The 17806-nt window shown below is 50.4% G+C and overlaps 1 protein-coding gene and 1 long non-coding RNA gene across 2 annotated transcripts; both read right to left on the reverse strand.

Moving 5' to 3' along the window:
• Positions 1-793: 793 nt before the first annotated feature.
• Positions 794-5031, reverse strand: LOC139325892 (uncharacterized). The gene is made up of 3 exons (XR_011601119.1): positions 4942-5031; positions 2291-2368; positions 794-989 (listed from the first exon to the last, which is right to left on the reverse strand). It is a non-coding gene; the product is annotated as an uncharacterized lncRNA (long non-coding RNA).
• Positions 5032-11759: 6728 nt separating this feature from the next.
• On the reverse strand, positions 11760-16491 carry ALAD (aminolevulinate dehydratase). Its single transcript, XM_070955660.1, has 11 exons — positions 16318-16491; positions 16060-16110; positions 14991-15087; positions 14759-14894; positions 14500-14583; positions 14192-14280; positions 13895-13950; positions 13657-13744; positions 12519-12605; positions 12297-12426; positions 11760-11984 (listed from the first exon to the last, which is right to left on the reverse strand). Exons 1-11 carry the CDS (start codon positions 16428-16430, stop codon positions 11917-11919), a joined length of 999 nt encoding a protein of 332 aa, XP_070811761.1. The 5' UTR covers positions 16431-16491; the 3' UTR covers positions 11760-11916.
• Between the last annotated feature and the right edge of the window lie 1315 nt (positions 16492-17806).

A 17806-nucleotide genomic window follows, 5' to 3' on the forward strand; every position in this document is an offset into this window, starting at 1 on the left:
GCCTCTGCAACAGCACTTGCCCGCAAAACCCCCAGATTACAAGACTGGGGCTATTCGTCTTACAAAAAGAGCCACATGCTGAGGTGCAGACGTGAAGGGGAGGATGCCGTTCTCCCCCTCAAAACAGCAGTCCTAACGGATCAGGACAGGACAAAGAAAGTCTTACCTCAAGAAATTACCGTTAACGTGCAGAATCGGCTTCCGTGGGGACGAGGGGATGGCCATCGACCTCAATGGACTGAAAGGGGGGACGATGGAGGGGACTGTTTGTCATGAGGCTACGTGCTGCCTTGGGCGATGAGGGATAGATGCTTGAGCTGAAGGAGGCTTTCCTGTCCTACGTCTTGGCCTTTCAACCGGTCCAATGGAAAGCAAAATCCGAGCAGGCTTTAACTGAGTAAGACTGCCGCTGGAGATTCGGAGGGCAAAGGAGCCCGGGTGGCCTGGCGGAAGAGGTGGTGGAGGACAGAGGCGGTCCCTCGGACTAGGGACGGGTGCGGGGAGGAGAATGGGACCGAGGGGCCGGTCCTTGGAAGGGGATGGCTGCAACCGGTAAGCGAATGGGGTTCCCGCGCTTTTGAATATTTCAATTTACGGAGAAGAAACAGCTACGGTATCTTATAGAAGCCGTAAGCAGGTGATGGGTCCAGCTGAAAAATCTACATTGTCAAAAAGGTGTAAACTGCAAAATACAGCTATAATTTTATTTACAGTTTAAGATAGTATTAACAATTATAGGCAATCTGGCCTGACTATTGGCACTGAAATATGAACAACTCCTTCTCTCAAAATATATCCCCAAAGGACAGCTATCAGGGAGATATGCCGGTACTGGTCTCTCCCTCGTGATCACTTTAGAGGTGCGATGGGCCTCTGCCTTGAAAGATCCTGGATCCCGGGGTCTCCCCGGTTGCTGTGTCACAGCTGGATACTCGTGGATTGGTGCATGAAGGGCCACATGTTCCTGGGATGGCGTGGACTACCTGTTTCTACAAAGTAAGAAAACAATTTTCAGAAGGAGAAAAGGTTTTCCCAAAAACCCTTGACCCAAACGTGGATCTCAATTCAGAGCATAGCAGGCTAGACGTTTCCCACGTGACCTCGTCAGATGAGTTCCAAGTTTTCTTGACCGAGGGGGCCCTGGGCGCCCACCTTCATGGTAACTGTTTCCTCTGTTTTGCCCCAGCTCTCTTTCCTGGAGAGAGGCTTAAAACACACGGCTGCTACAGAGGCTAGACTTCCTTTTGCGGAAGTAGCGTTTGGGAGGGGGCTGTATAAACCGTCGCGGACAGCAAAGGCCAAGTCGCGCTCTCATCACCGCTTACGAGGGGTAGTTATCCTCTCAGATCGTGATCAATTTCTAGTTTTAATATCGCTCCCCACCCTCAGTTTCACCCTATTCCCGAAGAAAACATGGTAACGTCCTTTTTTTTATCCCAGAGGACAATACTTAGACAATATCTTCCCCTTTAATGAACAGCTCTTTGTGAATTCTAAAATTAAGTCACGAGACATGCAAGTGGAATGTTTTTCCTAAGTCTGAATATAATTATAAATTATAAATTATAAATAACGTGCGCTTAATTCCTTCTCTTTGCAATAAAGTATTTACATCTAAATACTTTGGCCAAATTGGATTGTTTTAACCAGATGCTTATAACAGTATGTAACGTGAAGCAAGAATAATTTTATAATTCCCCGACTCGACCGTGTTTGTTTCTTCTCTATGTCAAACGTGGAAGATTAATTTTTGGGTTTACTTAGGAGTGCTATTTGCAAGCGGGTGGCTTGTCTCCTGACGGATGGCCACGGTCCGAGTTCGAGCTGTTGCTTTGCGTGCAAAAGCTCCGGGTTCACCCCTGCGTTTCCAGGAAAGGGCTGGGAAAAACCCCTCTGCTTGAACGGATGTTCAGAGCCCTGCAGCCGGTCGGTGCCGATAGTCGTGGGACGGATGGACCGACGAGCAGACCTGATACCGAGCACCTTTCGGGCATCCTGGGAGTTATTCTGCCTGCTACGCCTTGGAAAACCTAGCGGTTGCTAGCGGTGTTCCTTAAACAAACCCCAATGAAAGATACATCCGAGGAAGATTTTCCGACTTGTTACCGGCTGTGCCCAGAGGAATGGAATCCGGGTCCCGCACAGGCAAAGAATGTGCTCTTTCTGTTGGATTAGTGAGAGCTTCCTGCCTTTGCGAGAACCGCTCCATCCCTGGCTTGGGCCTGAAACCTCAGCTCTGAAACACTGAAAGCTGGTGAATGACTTAAGTTGCAAACTCGGTCAATCGTACTTGGACCAATCTTCTGAAAGGGCTCGGGCTCCTCTTCTTTCACCTCCTCCTTGGCGATCGTTGCTTGGTCGTAGGGGTCTGCGAGAGGAGAGAAGGAGGAGAGAGCTGATGGGGGCGTGTGGAAACGCCTCCCTGGCTTGATCCCTCGGGCCCTGCTCTCATCCTTAGTCTTAAATAGACTAACATACATTTCACACGTGTATAGTATTTTTACGGATTATATTTTTCTTGATAATCTCCCTATTAAAGTGACTAATCATAAGATGCGTGTTTCCAATTCAGGATATAAAATTTGCACTTATGATTTCTTTTTAAAGTGTGACAACTTGATTGCGAAAAACAGCAGTCCTTCTTAACAAGAGTCAGACTACTTCCAAAAAGCAACACAACCGGCCTACCTCTACCAAGAGGCCCCAAGACTCTCCTATCCACCAAACAGGCACTCTTTCTGCCAACAGAGTGGATTAATCTCTGCACACACCCACGGGTGCTTCAAACTGCAACACGGCAGGGCTTCCGGCTCCATTCTCCATCCATGGAGCGTTAGCCCGAATGCTCCTCGGTCAAAGACTTCCTAAACTGTTGGAATCATTGAGCCAGGAGTTTCTATTGGCTGAAACGTTATTGTCAAAAGTGGTATGGTATTATGTCTCTAAACTAGCTGGGTATATGTAGATAAGCACACACACAACAACAACAACATTCTAATGGTTTCCCTTGGATTTTGATGTTTCGCATCACCCAGTGGTGCCAACGGCCCTGCACAAAAGCTCCCCTCCCCAGCTTCTTTCCATAAAATGCAGGCCGGGGTTACCTGCGAAGAGCTCTAAGCGATAACTAAAGGTCCTGAGAACGGGTGCCGGAGCCTGCAGGCTTGCCTGCCCTGTGCCTCCTTTCCCTTCCCTTGGGAGGAGATGGGAAGCTCTAGTCCCGTGATGGTGAACCTGTGGCATGCGGAGCCATATTGGTGGGCATGCGAGTGTTGCCCTAGCTCAACTCCAGCGTGCATGCACATGCTGGCCAACTGATTCCAGTCCACCGGAAGTCAGGAAATGAGACGAAACCCTAACCCTAAACCCTAAACCCTAAACCCTAAACCCTAAAGGATTGAACTGGAAAGGGAAACGACAGGAGAGAGGGGAAGGGAGAACAGAGGACAGGAGAGAACAGGAGAAACAAGAAAGGGGAAAGGAGAGGAAGATAAGGGAGGGGAAAGAGGAGTAGAGGAGTGGGGGAAGGGAAGGGGAAGTAGGAAAGAGAAGGAGAGGAAGAATGAAGGAAGAACGAAGGAAGTAGGAGGAGAGGAAGGAAAAGAAGGGGAGAAGAAAAGTTGGAATAAAGGTAAAGGGTAAAAGAGCAGCCCTGAAAACCTGCTATTCCCTCTTGGACCACTGGATGGCACTGTTTTCTCCAGGGTTGCGGAACTGGCACGGAAGAATAACTTCAATACGTACAGATAACAATCTTAAAATGTCATCAAAAAGGTTTCTTTCTTTTTGTGGCTGCGATACCTGCTTCGACCACAGGAGGGCACAATTTTCTGCACCTTAGCGATAACTTGGAACTCATGGCACGGAAAACTGTGCCCTCGTGTGACCAAAACAGGTATCGCGGCCGCAAAAAGAAATAAACCTTTTCCATGGCATTTTAAGATTCTTCTGTGCCGGTTCCGCAACCCTAGATAAAACAGTGCCCTCCTGTGGTCGAAGAATGAATAGCATAACAACCTTAAAACTCCATTTAAAAAGTTTCTTTCTTTTGGTTGCTGCGATCCCTGCTTGGACCGCACGATGCCGCTGTTTTCTGTCAACCTTAGCGTGGAGGCCGTTGTAGACCTTTTGACCACAGGTTAAGGCTTTTGAAGCAAGTTTCTTTCTTTTTGCCTGTTATGTAGCTCCTGGGCCTCCCGTTGCTCTATTAATATTAATAAGGCTTTTAATAGTAAAGATACAAAATAATAATCTTTAAATGCTATTAAAAAGGGTTTTTTTTTTCTTTTTTTCTTTTTTTTTTGTGACTGCTATATCTCCTTGGGCCACAGGAGGGCACTGTTTTCTCCAGGGTTGCGGAACTGGCACAGAAGAATCTTAAAATGCCATCGAAAAGGTTTCTTTCTTTTTGTGGCTGCGATACCTGCTTTGACCACAGGAGGGCACAATTTTCTGCACCTTAGCGATAACTTGGAACTCATGGGACGGAAAACTGTGCCCTCGTGTGGCCAAAACAGGTACTACGGCTGCAAAAAGAAACCCTTTTCATGGGATTTTAAGGTTATTATCCTGTATCTTTATTCTTAACGTCTTATTAATATTTATTAAACCAACGGGAGGCCCGTTTGCTGCAACACAGGAACTGGAAAAGAAATCCCGCTTCAAAAGCCTTAACCGCAGTTAAGAAGGCCTGTGATGGCCTATTGATATTAATAAAGTTTTAATAATAAACAATAACAACCCTAAAACTCCATTTAGAAAGTTTCTTTCTTTTGGTCGCTGCGATCCCTGCTTGGACCCTTAGGAAGAACAAAGGAAGGAGGAGGAGGGAGAGGAAGGAACAGAAGGGGAGAAGAAAGGTTGGAGTAAAGGTAAAGGTTTACCCAGAGCAGCCCTGAAAAAGTAAAAATGAAAAATGAAAGTTAAAAGGTCGTTTTTTACCAACGGCGATGGGGCTTGGACAGGAGACGGACGGAAAGTTGCGCTGACGCTGGGAAGGTCGCTCCGAGAAGCGCTGCTACAGAAAAAATCGGCGACCGTGCTTTTTCTGCCTGCTATTCCTTCTTGGACCACAGGAGGGCACTGTTTTCTCCAGGGTTGCGGAGCTGGCACAGAAGAATCTTAAAATGCCATCGAAAAGGTTTCTTTCTTTTTCTGGCTGCGATACCTGCTTGGACCACAGGAGGGCACAATTTTCTGCACCTTAGCGATAACTTGGAACTCATGGGACGGAAAACTGTGCCCTCGTGTGGCCAAAACAGGTACTGCGGCTGCAAAAAGAAACCCTTTTCATGGGATTTTAAGGTTATTATCCTGTATCTTTATTCTTAACGTCTTATTAATATTTATTAAAGCAACCGGAGGCCCGTTTGCTGCAACACAGGAACTGGAAAAGAAATCCCCTTCAAAAGCCTTAACCGGAGTTAAGGAGGCCTGTGATGGCCTATTGATATTAATAAAGTTTTAATAATAAAGAATAACAACCCTAAAATTCCATTTAAAAAGTTTCTTTTTTGGTTGCTGCGATCCCTGCTTGGACCACATGATGGCGCTGTTTTCTGTCAACCTTAGCGTGGAGGCCGTTGTAGACCTTTTGACCTCAGGTTAAGGCTTTTAATAATAAAGATACAGAATAAAAATCTTTAAATGTTATTAAAAAGGTTTTTTTTCTTTTTTTTTCTTTTTTTTGTGGCTGCTATATCTGCTTGGGCCACAGGAGGGCACTGTTTTCTGTCCTTTAGCAATAGCTTTGAAGCTATAGAGATATTACTTTATCGTGGTGGTAGGCTGTGTGGAGAAGAGGGTCTCCTCTTTCAAATTCCTGGGACTCCATCTTAGTGATGATCTCGCCTGGAAAAATAATATGCTCCGGGTAGTCGAGAAGGCTCAACGGAGACTCCGTTTCCTCAGGATCTTGCGGAAAAACAAGGTGGAACGATGACGGATGACCTCCTTCTACCGGTCTACGATAGAACACCGTAACTATTTAGTACTGTAGACTTGCAGGGCCAGCGCAACGCTGCTGTAATATAATTTATTTTATTTATTTATTATTGCGATTTATATGCCGCCTTTCTCCCGAGGGACTCAAGGCGGCTTACAAAATGACAATTTCAGATACAAATCACAACAAAATAAAATTAAAATCAACACCCCAATTAAAACGGTTTAAAATTATAACGGTGTACACCCAAATGGATCGGTTGAGTTGACGGAAGAGCCACGTCTTCGGCTCGCGATGGAAGGAAAGGAGATCGGGGACTGTCCTGAGCTCGGTGGGCAATCCGTTCCAGAGGGTCAGGGCTCCCACAGAGAACGCTCTAATCCTGGGGGCCGTCAGCCGACACTGTTTGACCGACGGCACCCTGAGGAGGCCCGCTGTGTGAGAGCGCACGGGACGATGGGAGAGAGGCAGGAGATGGTCCTGCAAGTACCCCGGGCCTAAGCCGTGAAGGGCTTTATAGGTAAGCGCCAGCACCTTGAAACGAATCGGGAACGCCACCGGCAGCCGGTGCGGCTCACGCAGGAGAGGTGTTACACGGGAGTATCGAGAAGCCCCCGTAATTACCCGTGCGGCTGCGTTCTGGATTAGCTGGAGCCTCCGGACGCATCCCAAGGGCAGCACCATGTAGAGGGTGTTACAGTAGTCCAACCTAGAGGTAACGAGGGCGTGAGTGACCGTGGCGAGGGCATCCCGGTCTAGAAAAGGGTGCGACTGGCGCACGAGACGCACCTGTGCGAAGGCCCCCCTGGTTACGGCCGTCAGAGGATCATCCAAGGACAGCTGAGAATCCAGCAGGACCCCCAAGTTGTGGACCCTATCGGAGGGAGTAAGGGTCTCTCCCCCGATCGCTAAAGATGGAACCTCCAGATCCCGGGATGCCGGCATCCGCAGCCGCTCGTTCTTGGAAGGGTTGAGTCTGAGTCTGTTCCTCCCCATCCAAACCGGCACCGCTTCCGGGCAGTGGGACGTCACGGAAAGGGCATCCCTAGGGTGGTCGGGGGTGGAGATGTAAAGCTGGGTATCGTCAGCATATTGATACCTCACCCCAAAACCACGAATGATCTCACCCAGCGGTTTCATGTAGATGTTAAAGAGCAGAGGGGAGGGAACCGATCCCTGAGGCGCCCCACAAGTGAGGGGCCTCTGGGAAGATCCCTAACCCCCCGCCCAAACAGCCTGCAAGCGACCAGAGAGGTAGGAGGAGAACTGCTGTAAAACAGTGTCTCCTATCCCTATCCCCCTGAGCCGCTGCAGCAGGATACCGTGGTCGATGGTATCGAAAGCCGCTGAGAGGTCAAGAAGGACCAGGATGGACGAACAATCCCCATCCCTGGCCCGCCAGAGATCATTTACTAGGGCGACCGATGCCGTTTCCGTGCTGTAACGTAACATAACGTAACGTAACGTAATGTTATGTTATGTTATGCGTATATATGTATATAGGATTGTGTGTCTGTTAGTATGATCTATTTGGTTAGGGTTTTTTCTTTCTTTCGCTTATGAGTTGAGATGTATTCTATTAATATTAATGCCGTAATAAGGCATTAATAATAATGATAAATAATTTTTAAAGGCCATTAAAGTGTTTTTTTTTTTGTGGCTGCTATACCTACTTGGACCACAGGATGGCACTGTTCCTTAGCAATAGCATTGAAGCTATCGTAGGCCATTTTTAGTCGGTTTAAGTCTTTTGAAGCAGGATTCCTTCTTCTATTTCTGTGTTGCAGCCCCTGGGCCTCCTGTTGCCCTATTAATATTAATAAGACGTTTAATCATAAAAATGCAGAATAAAAATAAATGCAAAATTTAATGCAAAATTCCATTAAAATCCCACCGTGCCGAGAAGGTCGCTGCGCAAGGAAGTTGGGGGGGATGGCCGCGGAGAACGGACGGAAACTCGGCCGTGCTGGGAAGGCTGCTGCGAAAAGAAATTGGAAGGGGACGCTGGCAAAGGGCAGAAAGGAGTCGGCTATACTAGGAAGGTCGCTCAGAGAAGCGCTGGCACAGAATTCGGCAGCATTGCCTTTTGTGGCTGCTATTCCTACTTGGACCGCTGGATGGCACAATTTTCTATTCCTCGGGCTGCAGAACAGGCACAGAGGAAAGAATCGTGTTTCAAAAGCCTTCAACCGAATTCAAAGGCTTCAATAGTTACAGAATAATAGTCTTAAAATGCCATCTAAAAGGTTTATTTCTTTTTGTGGCTGCAGTACCTGCTTTCACCACCGGGTGGCACACGGTTTTCTGTCCCTTAACTAGGATGGCCTCAATGTTAATGCTATGGGACAGAAAACTCTGCCGTCCTGTGGCCAAAGCAGGTATTGCTGCCACAAAAAGAAATAAACCTTTTTATTAAATATTAATATTAAAAATTTAATATTAAATAAATATTAAATTTATTTAATTTAATAGTTATTAAATTATAAATTATAAAATAATTACAAAAACATTAATATTAATAGGCCATCATAGGTCTTCTCAACTCTGTTTAAGGGTTTGGAAGCAGGATTTCTTTTCCTCTCTTGCAGCAAAGTGGCTTCCTGTCGCCCTATTAATCAGACGTTAATAATAAAGATGCAGGAGGATAACCTTGAAACGCAGTTAAAAGTTTATTTCTTATTGTGGCTGCTATATCTGCTTGGACCACGGGAGGGCACTGTTTTCTGTCCTTTAGCGATAGCGTTGAAGCTATCGAGATATTACTTTATCGTGGTAGTAGGAAGTACGGGGATGACTATGAAAGTTGGACAGGAAGTCCGCCGTGCCGAGAAGGTTGCCGCACGAGGAAGTTGGAGGGATGACTAAGAAAGATGGACCGGATGTCGGCCATGGCAGGAAAGTCCTTTTCAAAGGCACTGGGGGAAGGTCGCGATGAACGGACAGGAAATCCGTCATGCCAGGAAACCCTTTCAGAGAGGTCTGAAGAGGAAGCCGGCGGCCGTGCGAAAAAGGCCAACGGAAGCGGCTCGTCCCTTCCAGAGGAGCATAGAATAGCGGTGTTTTTGGTGTGGCTCTGCACTTTGGAGCTTTGTTTCTCGGTTGCCACGATCCTGGGCAAAAGCGGAGGAGGAGCCGTTGTCGGCACGTTGCCCTCCCTGTTTTATTTTTTCCTAAATAATAAAACGTAATTGTGCCTGAAATTGTTTTTATCTTTTCCCCCCAGAACTTCTGTTGAGCAAACTATATACTCCCAAAAATAGAAAAGAATTCCAATCGTTCCTGGGATTGCTTAACTTTTATAGCATGTTCCTGACACAGAAGGCAACTGTGGAGGAACCTTTGCACTGGCTGCTAGGAAAAAAGGCTTCCTGGATCTGCGGTCGCGCTGAATCCGCTGCATTTGAAGCGATAAAAAGACATTTATTTATTTATTTTATTAGTCACATTTCTATGCCGCCCACTCTCCGAGGAATCTGGGCGGCTTACACCAAAGACAGTAGACTAAATAGCATATTGCCTCCAACAATCTCAGTCCTCATTTTACCCACCTCCGAAGGATGGAAGGCTGAGTCAACCTTGAGCCGGTGAGATTTGATCCGCTGATAGGCTGAACTAGCAGTCAGCTGAAGTAGCTGCAGTACTGCACTCTAACCGCTGCGCCACCTCGGCTCACCTTACAATCCCACTAAAAGGGTTTATTTCTTTTTGTGGCTGCTGTTCCTTCTTTGACCGCAGAACTCAGACTCTCGCTGTAAGACTGCCTACCAAAAAAGGGGGCCTCCCTTCCTATATCGCTAGCAAAGGAGAACATGTTGGGTTGCTTGGAGAAGAGCTGGGACAGAAAGATTGCGTGTAAAGGAACATCGAGGGCTCCTTCCCGAATCGCAACTGTATATTAAGCCTGTAAACTCACCTGGAATAGGCAAACTGCTCTGGAATGCTCCAAAGCGATGAAGCTCTTCCGCTACATTGTGGCTGTTGGAAGTTTCTTGTCCTGATGGCAGGAATCGTGTGGAAATGTTGTGTGCCTGTCGGAATCTCGTCGGTTCCCCAAAGTAGTTTTTTATCTGGCTGTAGTTACAATTCCGTATTGGCTACATTTGCAGGCCCGTTACCCCAACCTAAAGACAGGAAACCTGGGCTGCTGATGCTGCAACCTCTTACGATCAGGGATATACATTTAATTGAATTTACTTTGGGTTAAGAGTTGTTAAAACTGCGGTTTCTTCCCCTAGAAGCAATTGCCAAAATCCAGCCACTTTCTTTAATATTTCTCTATCTGAGCCCGCAGATCCCTTAATCTCATCAGTTTCATTCCTGAATTCGATAGGCAGCCAAACCGGTTGGGCGAACGGATGCAGACTGAAGGGAAGGCAGGGCTTCAGCAGGAGCAGCCCAGGGCTACAAAACCGATTGGGTTTCCTCTTCCACCTTTTTCCACAAGATCGCACGCACGTCCCTGGGCCCTTTGTGCGTGGCTGGTATGTTTCCATGCATCAGGCTGCACTGTGCAATCTACGGCGGCACCAGAAGTTCCGCTTGAAGGACTGCCTTCAGCAGCCCCTTGAGAGTCAACCTTTCCACGGGCTTAGCCTTTCACCAGGACCTGGGGAATCAGCGACAGGAGGACGTATGATGCGGCCACCGCTTCTTTCTCCCCTGAAAAGAGCAGATCCCATCTCTCTTCAGATCCTTCCAACACAGCACCCCCATTTCCACACAGCCCAAACCCCAACCTCTCATACCGGCTCCACAGACTGACTTCTCCATCTATAGCAGCAGCAGATGAATATCTATGCGTATAATAATTGGTTTTTTTCTCTCTGTGAATACTAGGTTTACTTCTCGCCAGCTTTCACGTAGATTTAGAGAAGGCAGGAGACAAAAGCAGCAAAAAATGGCTGGAAGAAAGCAGAGCAAAGGGAAGGGAAGCGAAAGAACCCACCTGCTAGGAGACAGAAAGGCACAGAGCATTAAGTCTGCATCCCAGAAGGCGGAAGGTACCTGGCTTCCAGCGCACACGCAAGAAGGGAAGAGGCGCCCCGCTCGGAGGGCGGCCTAGCAGCCGCTTGCGTGAAAGGGGGACAGGGTTCACGCATGGAGCCAAGTGGGAATTCATGGTTTATTGAATCAGCCACAATGGCTGGGTGTACGCCTCATCTTAAACCAAAACCGAATGGCGGGTCTAACGTGGTCTAGGAAGCTCCTAAAGTCTTCCGTTGATGGTCTGTCAAAGCCAAGTTGAATGAACCGTCCTGAATGTCAACCAAGTTGGCAAGGACAGGATCGGGCAGTAGCTCCTTTCTTCCTCTCTAGGTCGTGTGGGTGGAGCAACTCCTCCTCTACTCCTGTCCGGTTATAGAAGTGAATTATGAGATTGTTTCCTTAACAAGGTTTTGTTTAAGTGAATCTGAAAGGCAAACTGACATACCCAAAGCCTCAAATTGAAACTGCAGGTAAATTTCAACATGCCAAACACCTGCATACCAGGAAAAAAATTCCCTTGAGAGAGGATACCGAGCTGCTTAAAGCTTACAAGTTTTTGTTTGTTTGTTTGTTTGTGTTTTAGAAAAAATTCTTTCCTCTTTCTTCCTTTTGGTAGAGGATGGGCTTTGTTATGGCGAATACAGAGCAGCCCTCAGGCTAACTGTTCCCCAAAGGGAGGACTTTGCTTTTCAGTCCATACGTGTCTCTGGATATTTTGCTACTAACCAGGGCAAACAAAATCCAAAGAGGAATAATAACAACATTGTGGCGTGTTTGTTTTTAAAGAAAGTGTATCAGCAGGGGACTGGAAATCATGTTACAACATTGCTTGGAGCAACCGAATTGATTTACTTTATAAAACGCCAAGTTTGAGGCAAGATCTTCCAAAAGCTGTAAAAGAAAAAAAAACTTTCCCGCCTTCGGCCGCCCACTACTTTCCAGCATGTTTCCTGTTTCCCTCCTGGCAGCCAGGCCAGGGACCCCCTTCACGCCTGCCCTTCTTTCAACCACCGCAGAAGTTGAGGCACGTAGTAGGTGATGATGACATCGGCTCCTGCAAGAGAAGCGTTTCCAAAATGAACCGGCACAAACACGCCCGTTGCTCAAAGCCTTTTTTTTTTTTTTTTTTTTTGCAAAAGCTGGCTCGCAGCCAATTCAGCCTGAGCGGGAAACCAGCCCGCTCAGTTTGCTCCTACAGTGAAGGACCATCCTCCACAGCCAAGGTGGCCTGTTGGTGTTATTCTCCCAGGAATCCAACTGGGCCTCCAGTGTCCTCTCTCCCCTCCCACCTTACGCTGGTCATTGGCTTTGGGCTTCTCTTTGCAGAGGAGCAGCATTGGCTAACCTTCCTCCCTCCCTCGCTCACCTGCTCGCCTGAACCCGGCCATGGCCTCCATCACTGCTGCCTTCAGGTCAAAGGCCCCGGCCTGCGCCCCATGCCACAGCATGGCAAATTCTCCCGAGACATGGTAGACGGCCAGGGGGTGGCTGGGATGCTGGGGAAATACACACCATATTTCTCAGCAGGGGGACCGGGGCCAGGCACCCACCACTGCTGCCCGCTCTCGGGGTGGGGGGAGGGGCTTACTTTGTCCTTCACTTCCCGCACGAGGTCAAGGTAGGGCATCCCAGGCTTTACCATCAGCATGTCTGCCCCCTCTTGCACATCCCGGTCCTGGTGGGGGGGAGGGGAATACAGCAGAGGGAGGTCATGGTGGGGGGGAAGTGTATCAGAGACAGGCAGGAGCTGAACCCGACGCTTCGCTCAATGGGCAGTCAAGTGATCAGGTGGAACGGCCGAACTGGCTCTGCCGGAGCATATGTGCACGCACACTCAAATACACACGCAGAGCTTGTTTTCTGGGCTAAAGCCTGCAGGTGCCAAGCCTTGCCTTTTCTGCCCTCTCCTCTCCTCTAGGCAACACACAACAATACACATTCCCTTGTCTGTAGTGGTGGTGGGTGTTGTCTGCTCCCCAACAGCAAAAGCCCATTGGCCCTTGAAAGCACTTTCTCAGATAGGGCAAAAGATGAATCACCTGACGTGCTGACTTCTCTGATCTGCACACAGATCAGAGAAGTCACCTGATCCCTTGTGGAAAACAGTCTGCCCTGACTAACGCCCCCCGTGGAAGCTCACCAATGGGGTCAACCGGCCAGCCTCCCTTTCTGGGCCAGGGAGTCCACGAGAATGGGCTAGGGAAAGACAACCGCCATCTGTGCCACAACAGGCATTTGGCCGCAGATTCCTTCTCCCCCTGGACTCTTACTTTTGCCTTCTCAAAATAGGGCATGTCAGAGATAAATTACAAATGGTTTGAAAATTACAATTTACAGGGGCCGTTAAACTAAAAGCAGTAGCATAAAACCACTCCAGAGCAGAGAACGTGTTAGAAAACAAATGTTCTCCTTCCTCCCTGAAGCGGCCAGGCTAAAGCTGAGAAGATCTGGCTGAGAGGCTGGAGGGCATCGCTGCCCTTGGCACAGCCAGCAGACCGAGGGGTAGCAAGAAGGCAGTCCAAGTTGGGCTGGCTCCAGCAGTAATTCCTCTGGGCGCTTCTGCCTTTTTTCGCACAAGTTCCCAGGCCTTCAAGATACACAGCCCTCCTCCTCCACCCCACTGCTAAGTATGTCCCGAAAGGGGAATGCCCTTGGTAAACATCCAATAGTGCCCTCAGGGCCCATTGCTCCACAAACCCAGCTGGTTACCTCCCAAGGCCACTCACCACTGCCCGCAGAGCCAATCCTCGAGATCCTGGAGGAAGCTGGTAACACCGCCGGTCCCCAAAGGCGGGCTTAGATAAGGCCGCGTCTCTACACAAACCAGAAGAAACCGAATGACCTCCTTTCGCTCCCCAGACACCAAAGGGGCCCCATCAAATTCTCTGACGGCTGCTTGGCTGCCTGCGCCTTCGGTCATGGGGATCCTTCTCTCTGACCAAAAACAGCCCCAGCAACCCTCACCTGAAAGGGCCATAGAAGCAGGAAGCAAATTTGGCACTGTAGCTCAAGACTGAAACCTGCAGGGACGACAGTGTGGCAGTCATGCACCCCGTCTCCCCAGACCTTGAGCACCTCCCCCCCCCCGAGCCCTTCAGCCCCTTCCCCCACTGAGCTGTTCAGAACCTGGAAAGCTGGACTCTGGGAGCCTCTGAAAGCAGCCCTGCACCTGGCCTCGGGACTGAATTCACCTGTTTCAGCAACCTATGAAAGAAGCTCCTGGCCACATCTCTTTGGAGCCTACTAGTCCCTCACACCCACCTTATTGCCCAGGTCATTGGCAACCAAGGCTTCCTTGATTGCATGGATGCGCCCGTCCATCATATCCGAGGGGGCCACAATGTGGCAACCTGAGGAAAGGTAACAGGAGATGTGGAACTGGCAATGGTGGCAGCTTCCCTGACCGGGGTTCCTCAAGGGAGAAGCAAGGCTAAGGGGGTCCCGGGGCAGGGGCCTGACTGTTGGTGGAGGTCCAGCCCCACCTCAGCTAAGGAGCCACCTGTGCGGTTCTGCCTACTCCCAGCAGCTGCCCCAGAAGTGCATTGCAACCCACATAGTAAGCGCCTTACCTGCCTTGGCGTAGGCCAGGGCCACCTCAGCAAGTCTCCGGCAGCTGGCCTCATTCTGAAGGGTGCCGTCCTGCCGAAGGAGACCTGCAAGGCAAAGAAAGCGCTACTCTCCCTGCTTTCCCAGGCATTCTGCGCCATTGGCCCCAGATCAAAAGGGAGAAGGCGACACAGGGGCTTATTGCCTACGGCTGTAAATGTTAAGCCATTTTGGCATCTGAATATCAAGCTTCTAGTCCTTTCCAAGCCCAGCAGCACTCACCGCAGTGCCCATGTGAAGTATAAGGGCACAAGCAGACATCACACGCAACCAGCAGCTCAGGGAACAAAGAGCGGATCGTCTGTATGGCCTGGATGACAGGGGTGTCTTTGGCATCGGCTGCAGAGCCGCGCTCATCCTGCGGAGCAGAGGGAGAGGCAGCTGCCCACCTACCCATCTAGAAGCAAGGCCCTCTGCCCAGGAGCCGTGGCTCAAGCGCAGCTCAGAAGTGCACCTTCATGGCCCGGCTTGGGACGCCGAAGATCAGCACGCACGTCAGCCCATCAGCCACCAGGGGCCCCAGCAGCTCCTCCAGCTTGTTGACCCCGTGCCTGGGGAGGGGGGAAGGAGTCACTTGTCAGCTCAGCAGGGCGACTCACAGAATGGGAGGCAGACCCCAAACAGCCAAGTGGGTCAAGCCAAGAGGTTTGAACCCAGAGATCATGTAGAACATGATGGTGCCCATGAAGATCTGGCGGGGGGAGGGGGGGCACTGCAGGCTCGGCCGCCCAATTCCAGCTCTCCGCATAGAGTCTCCCCAAATTAAAAAAAATCGATATCACTATCTATAGAGCTATATAGAATGTGATCCATCCCACTCTGGCTCCCTAGAGATCGAACCTAGAGATCGAAATTCAAGGTGAAATTTGGTTTTTCACATGGGTCCAGCATGACCTCAGCCTTAATCTCCTGTAACAATGGGGTTCAAAGCAGCAATGTGTGTGGCAAGAGACAAAGTGGACGACTTACATGCACGCACGTGTTTCTTGCACAAGCAGGCTGAGGGAGTAACGGGTACACCCTGCCATCTCCCCAAGGGCTGGGCTGGGGTTTCCACACGCTGTTATCTCCAGCGGGCAGCCGATTGGAAGTTTTTCTCAGGGGAAAGCCCAGCTTGTATCTCCCAGCTCACCCACAGGACCAGGCAAAGGGGGCACACCTACCAGCCTAGAGTGACTTTAAAATATGATTTTTTTTCCTTCTCCCCCCACCCAAACAAGCAGCTTTAAGAGGCGATTCTGAGGGAGGAAAACTCAAAGGAGGAGATAAAGGAAGTAGCCCCACTCCCCTCCTCTCCTCCCTTCCCCAGGACCCTCTCCCCCTACCCTCAATTCAGCTGAAGACCTCGCAGGCCGCAGAAGGGGGCGCTCCTGCCAGGGAGCCTGGGAGGAAGAGCTCGGCAGGCAGGCAGGGCGCGCCGATACCCACGAGGGGAGCCTCTTCAAGAGCAAGCAAGGGCCGGCTCTGGAGCTCCGGCCTTCCGCCCCTCGGCTGGCTCTGCTGGAAGCGCGAGGCCGACTTACCGAGCTTGGCCGGGCAGGCTGGCGATCTGCTCCACGGCATCCGGGCTGTCCCTGGAAGGGTCAAGGGAGGGAGGCACCGTGAGGGGGAAGGCGCCGCGCCCGCTTCCTCGCCGCGGGGCCCACGAAGGAGTCGCTTCTAAGGGCGAGGTCTCCGCGGGCCCCCGGGGAACGAGACGGATCTCGGGGCCGCCACGGGAAGGCTGAAGGCGTCCCCCCCTCCGCCCTCCCCGACCCGGCCGGAGCCACCGAGGCACTTACGAGACGAAGATCGGGTAGACGAGATGCCGGGCGGTGAGGGCGGCGGCCGTCGCCTGCCACGAACGAAGCACCGGGTGGAAGTACCCGCTGTGCAGGGGCGGCTGAGGCTGCATCGCGCGGCTGACCGGGGCTGGCACAGCTTCCCGAGTGCCAGCCTTTGGCGGTCGCTGGACGCCGGACCCGCCCCGAGGCTGTCCTTGGCGGGTGGAGCGGCCTCCTCGCCGAGGGCCCGCCCCGTTTAAAGATCCAGCGGCGCTTTCCCAAGCCCGCCCGCGCTCCCTCCCCTTCGGCCGCCCGTCTCCAGGCGCTCCGAACGCGCAGCCTCCCCGCCCCTCGAGCTAAACCGGCCAAGATGCGCCTCGGTCGCTACCTCCGTGGCCCACGGCTCCCGCAGCGCACCCGGTCGCTTAGGGAGGACGGTCGCGGCTATGGAGAAACGTCCCGGCGGTTACAATCAATGCGGCACTTTCCCTCCAACTTTTAGGCCCTAAAGACGCCCTTGCTTGGCCTTAAAGCACGGGCTCCGCTTTTGTCAGGGTCGAGGCTCCGCTACCGAACGGCGTTTGGACACAGCTAATCACGCAGCCTCGTCCACAAACGGCGCAGGCCAGGAGCACTTTACCCCCCGTTCTGTCTTCAGGGCTCTACCGGGTGCCCCCCCCCACTCCCCGCACATCTCTGGCCTGCCTTTGTCACAACGTTACAGAAGATGCAACACTGCACAAGTTTCCTTTTTGTTTATTAACACACAGCAAGCGTGACAGTAGATAACTTTTCTCTTTTTAAATACAGTACATGGGTCAGCACGTTGCCCTCACACAATCCCCCCCCTCCCCTCACGAAGACAAGCCAAGTGGTGGCGTTTTATAAAAATAGTGTGTTGCTACAAAAGTATAAATTAATGCTACCGGTATTAAGAAATATTAAACACAGTAAAACTTATGAGGATTAAGAAAAATATTCATTAATACCTGTAGAAAACTCTGGCCTAAAAATATTTTTTTATATACTTTTTTTAATTTTTTTCTGTTATCTCTTCTTTAAGATGACATTTAGATTTATGCAACTCTCCAAGGTAGCAAGATGCAGTCTCGGAAGCATCTCGTATTGCCAGGAACACCAAGCTACCCGAGACAGGGGCAACACGCTTGCTTTTCCCCCATGCCAGGCTTCGTCGGGCCTTTCCGCACCACCATCCCAATTCACGAGTGGGAAGGGGTCCGACAGGCAGCCCGACTACAGCTGGCTTTGGCTCCTGCTGACATTCGCCGCAGTTTTAACCTCTACACCATGGAATTGATCAACCATGGGTTGACTCTATCCAAGTGGCCAAAGACCAAACCCCCTCCTTGTGACAGCAGTTGGTAGTTGGCAGACAGAGGAAGCTCTCAAGAAACACCAAAGAGGTAGAAAATGTGGAGAGAGGTCATTTATCCAAGCTGGCATTGGACCCATCTGCTGATTGGTCAGGAGGCCTCCACTAATCCTT

This window comes from Pituophis catenifer, unplaced genomic scaffold (genome assembly GCF_029215685.1).
Source record: "Pituophis catenifer annectens isolate HBS135680 unplaced genomic scaffold, rPitCat1.0.hap2 SCAF_17, whole genome shotgun sequence".
Taxonomy (NCBI): domain Eukaryota; kingdom Metazoa; phylum Chordata; class Lepidosauria; order Squamata; family Colubridae; genus Pituophis; species Pituophis catenifer.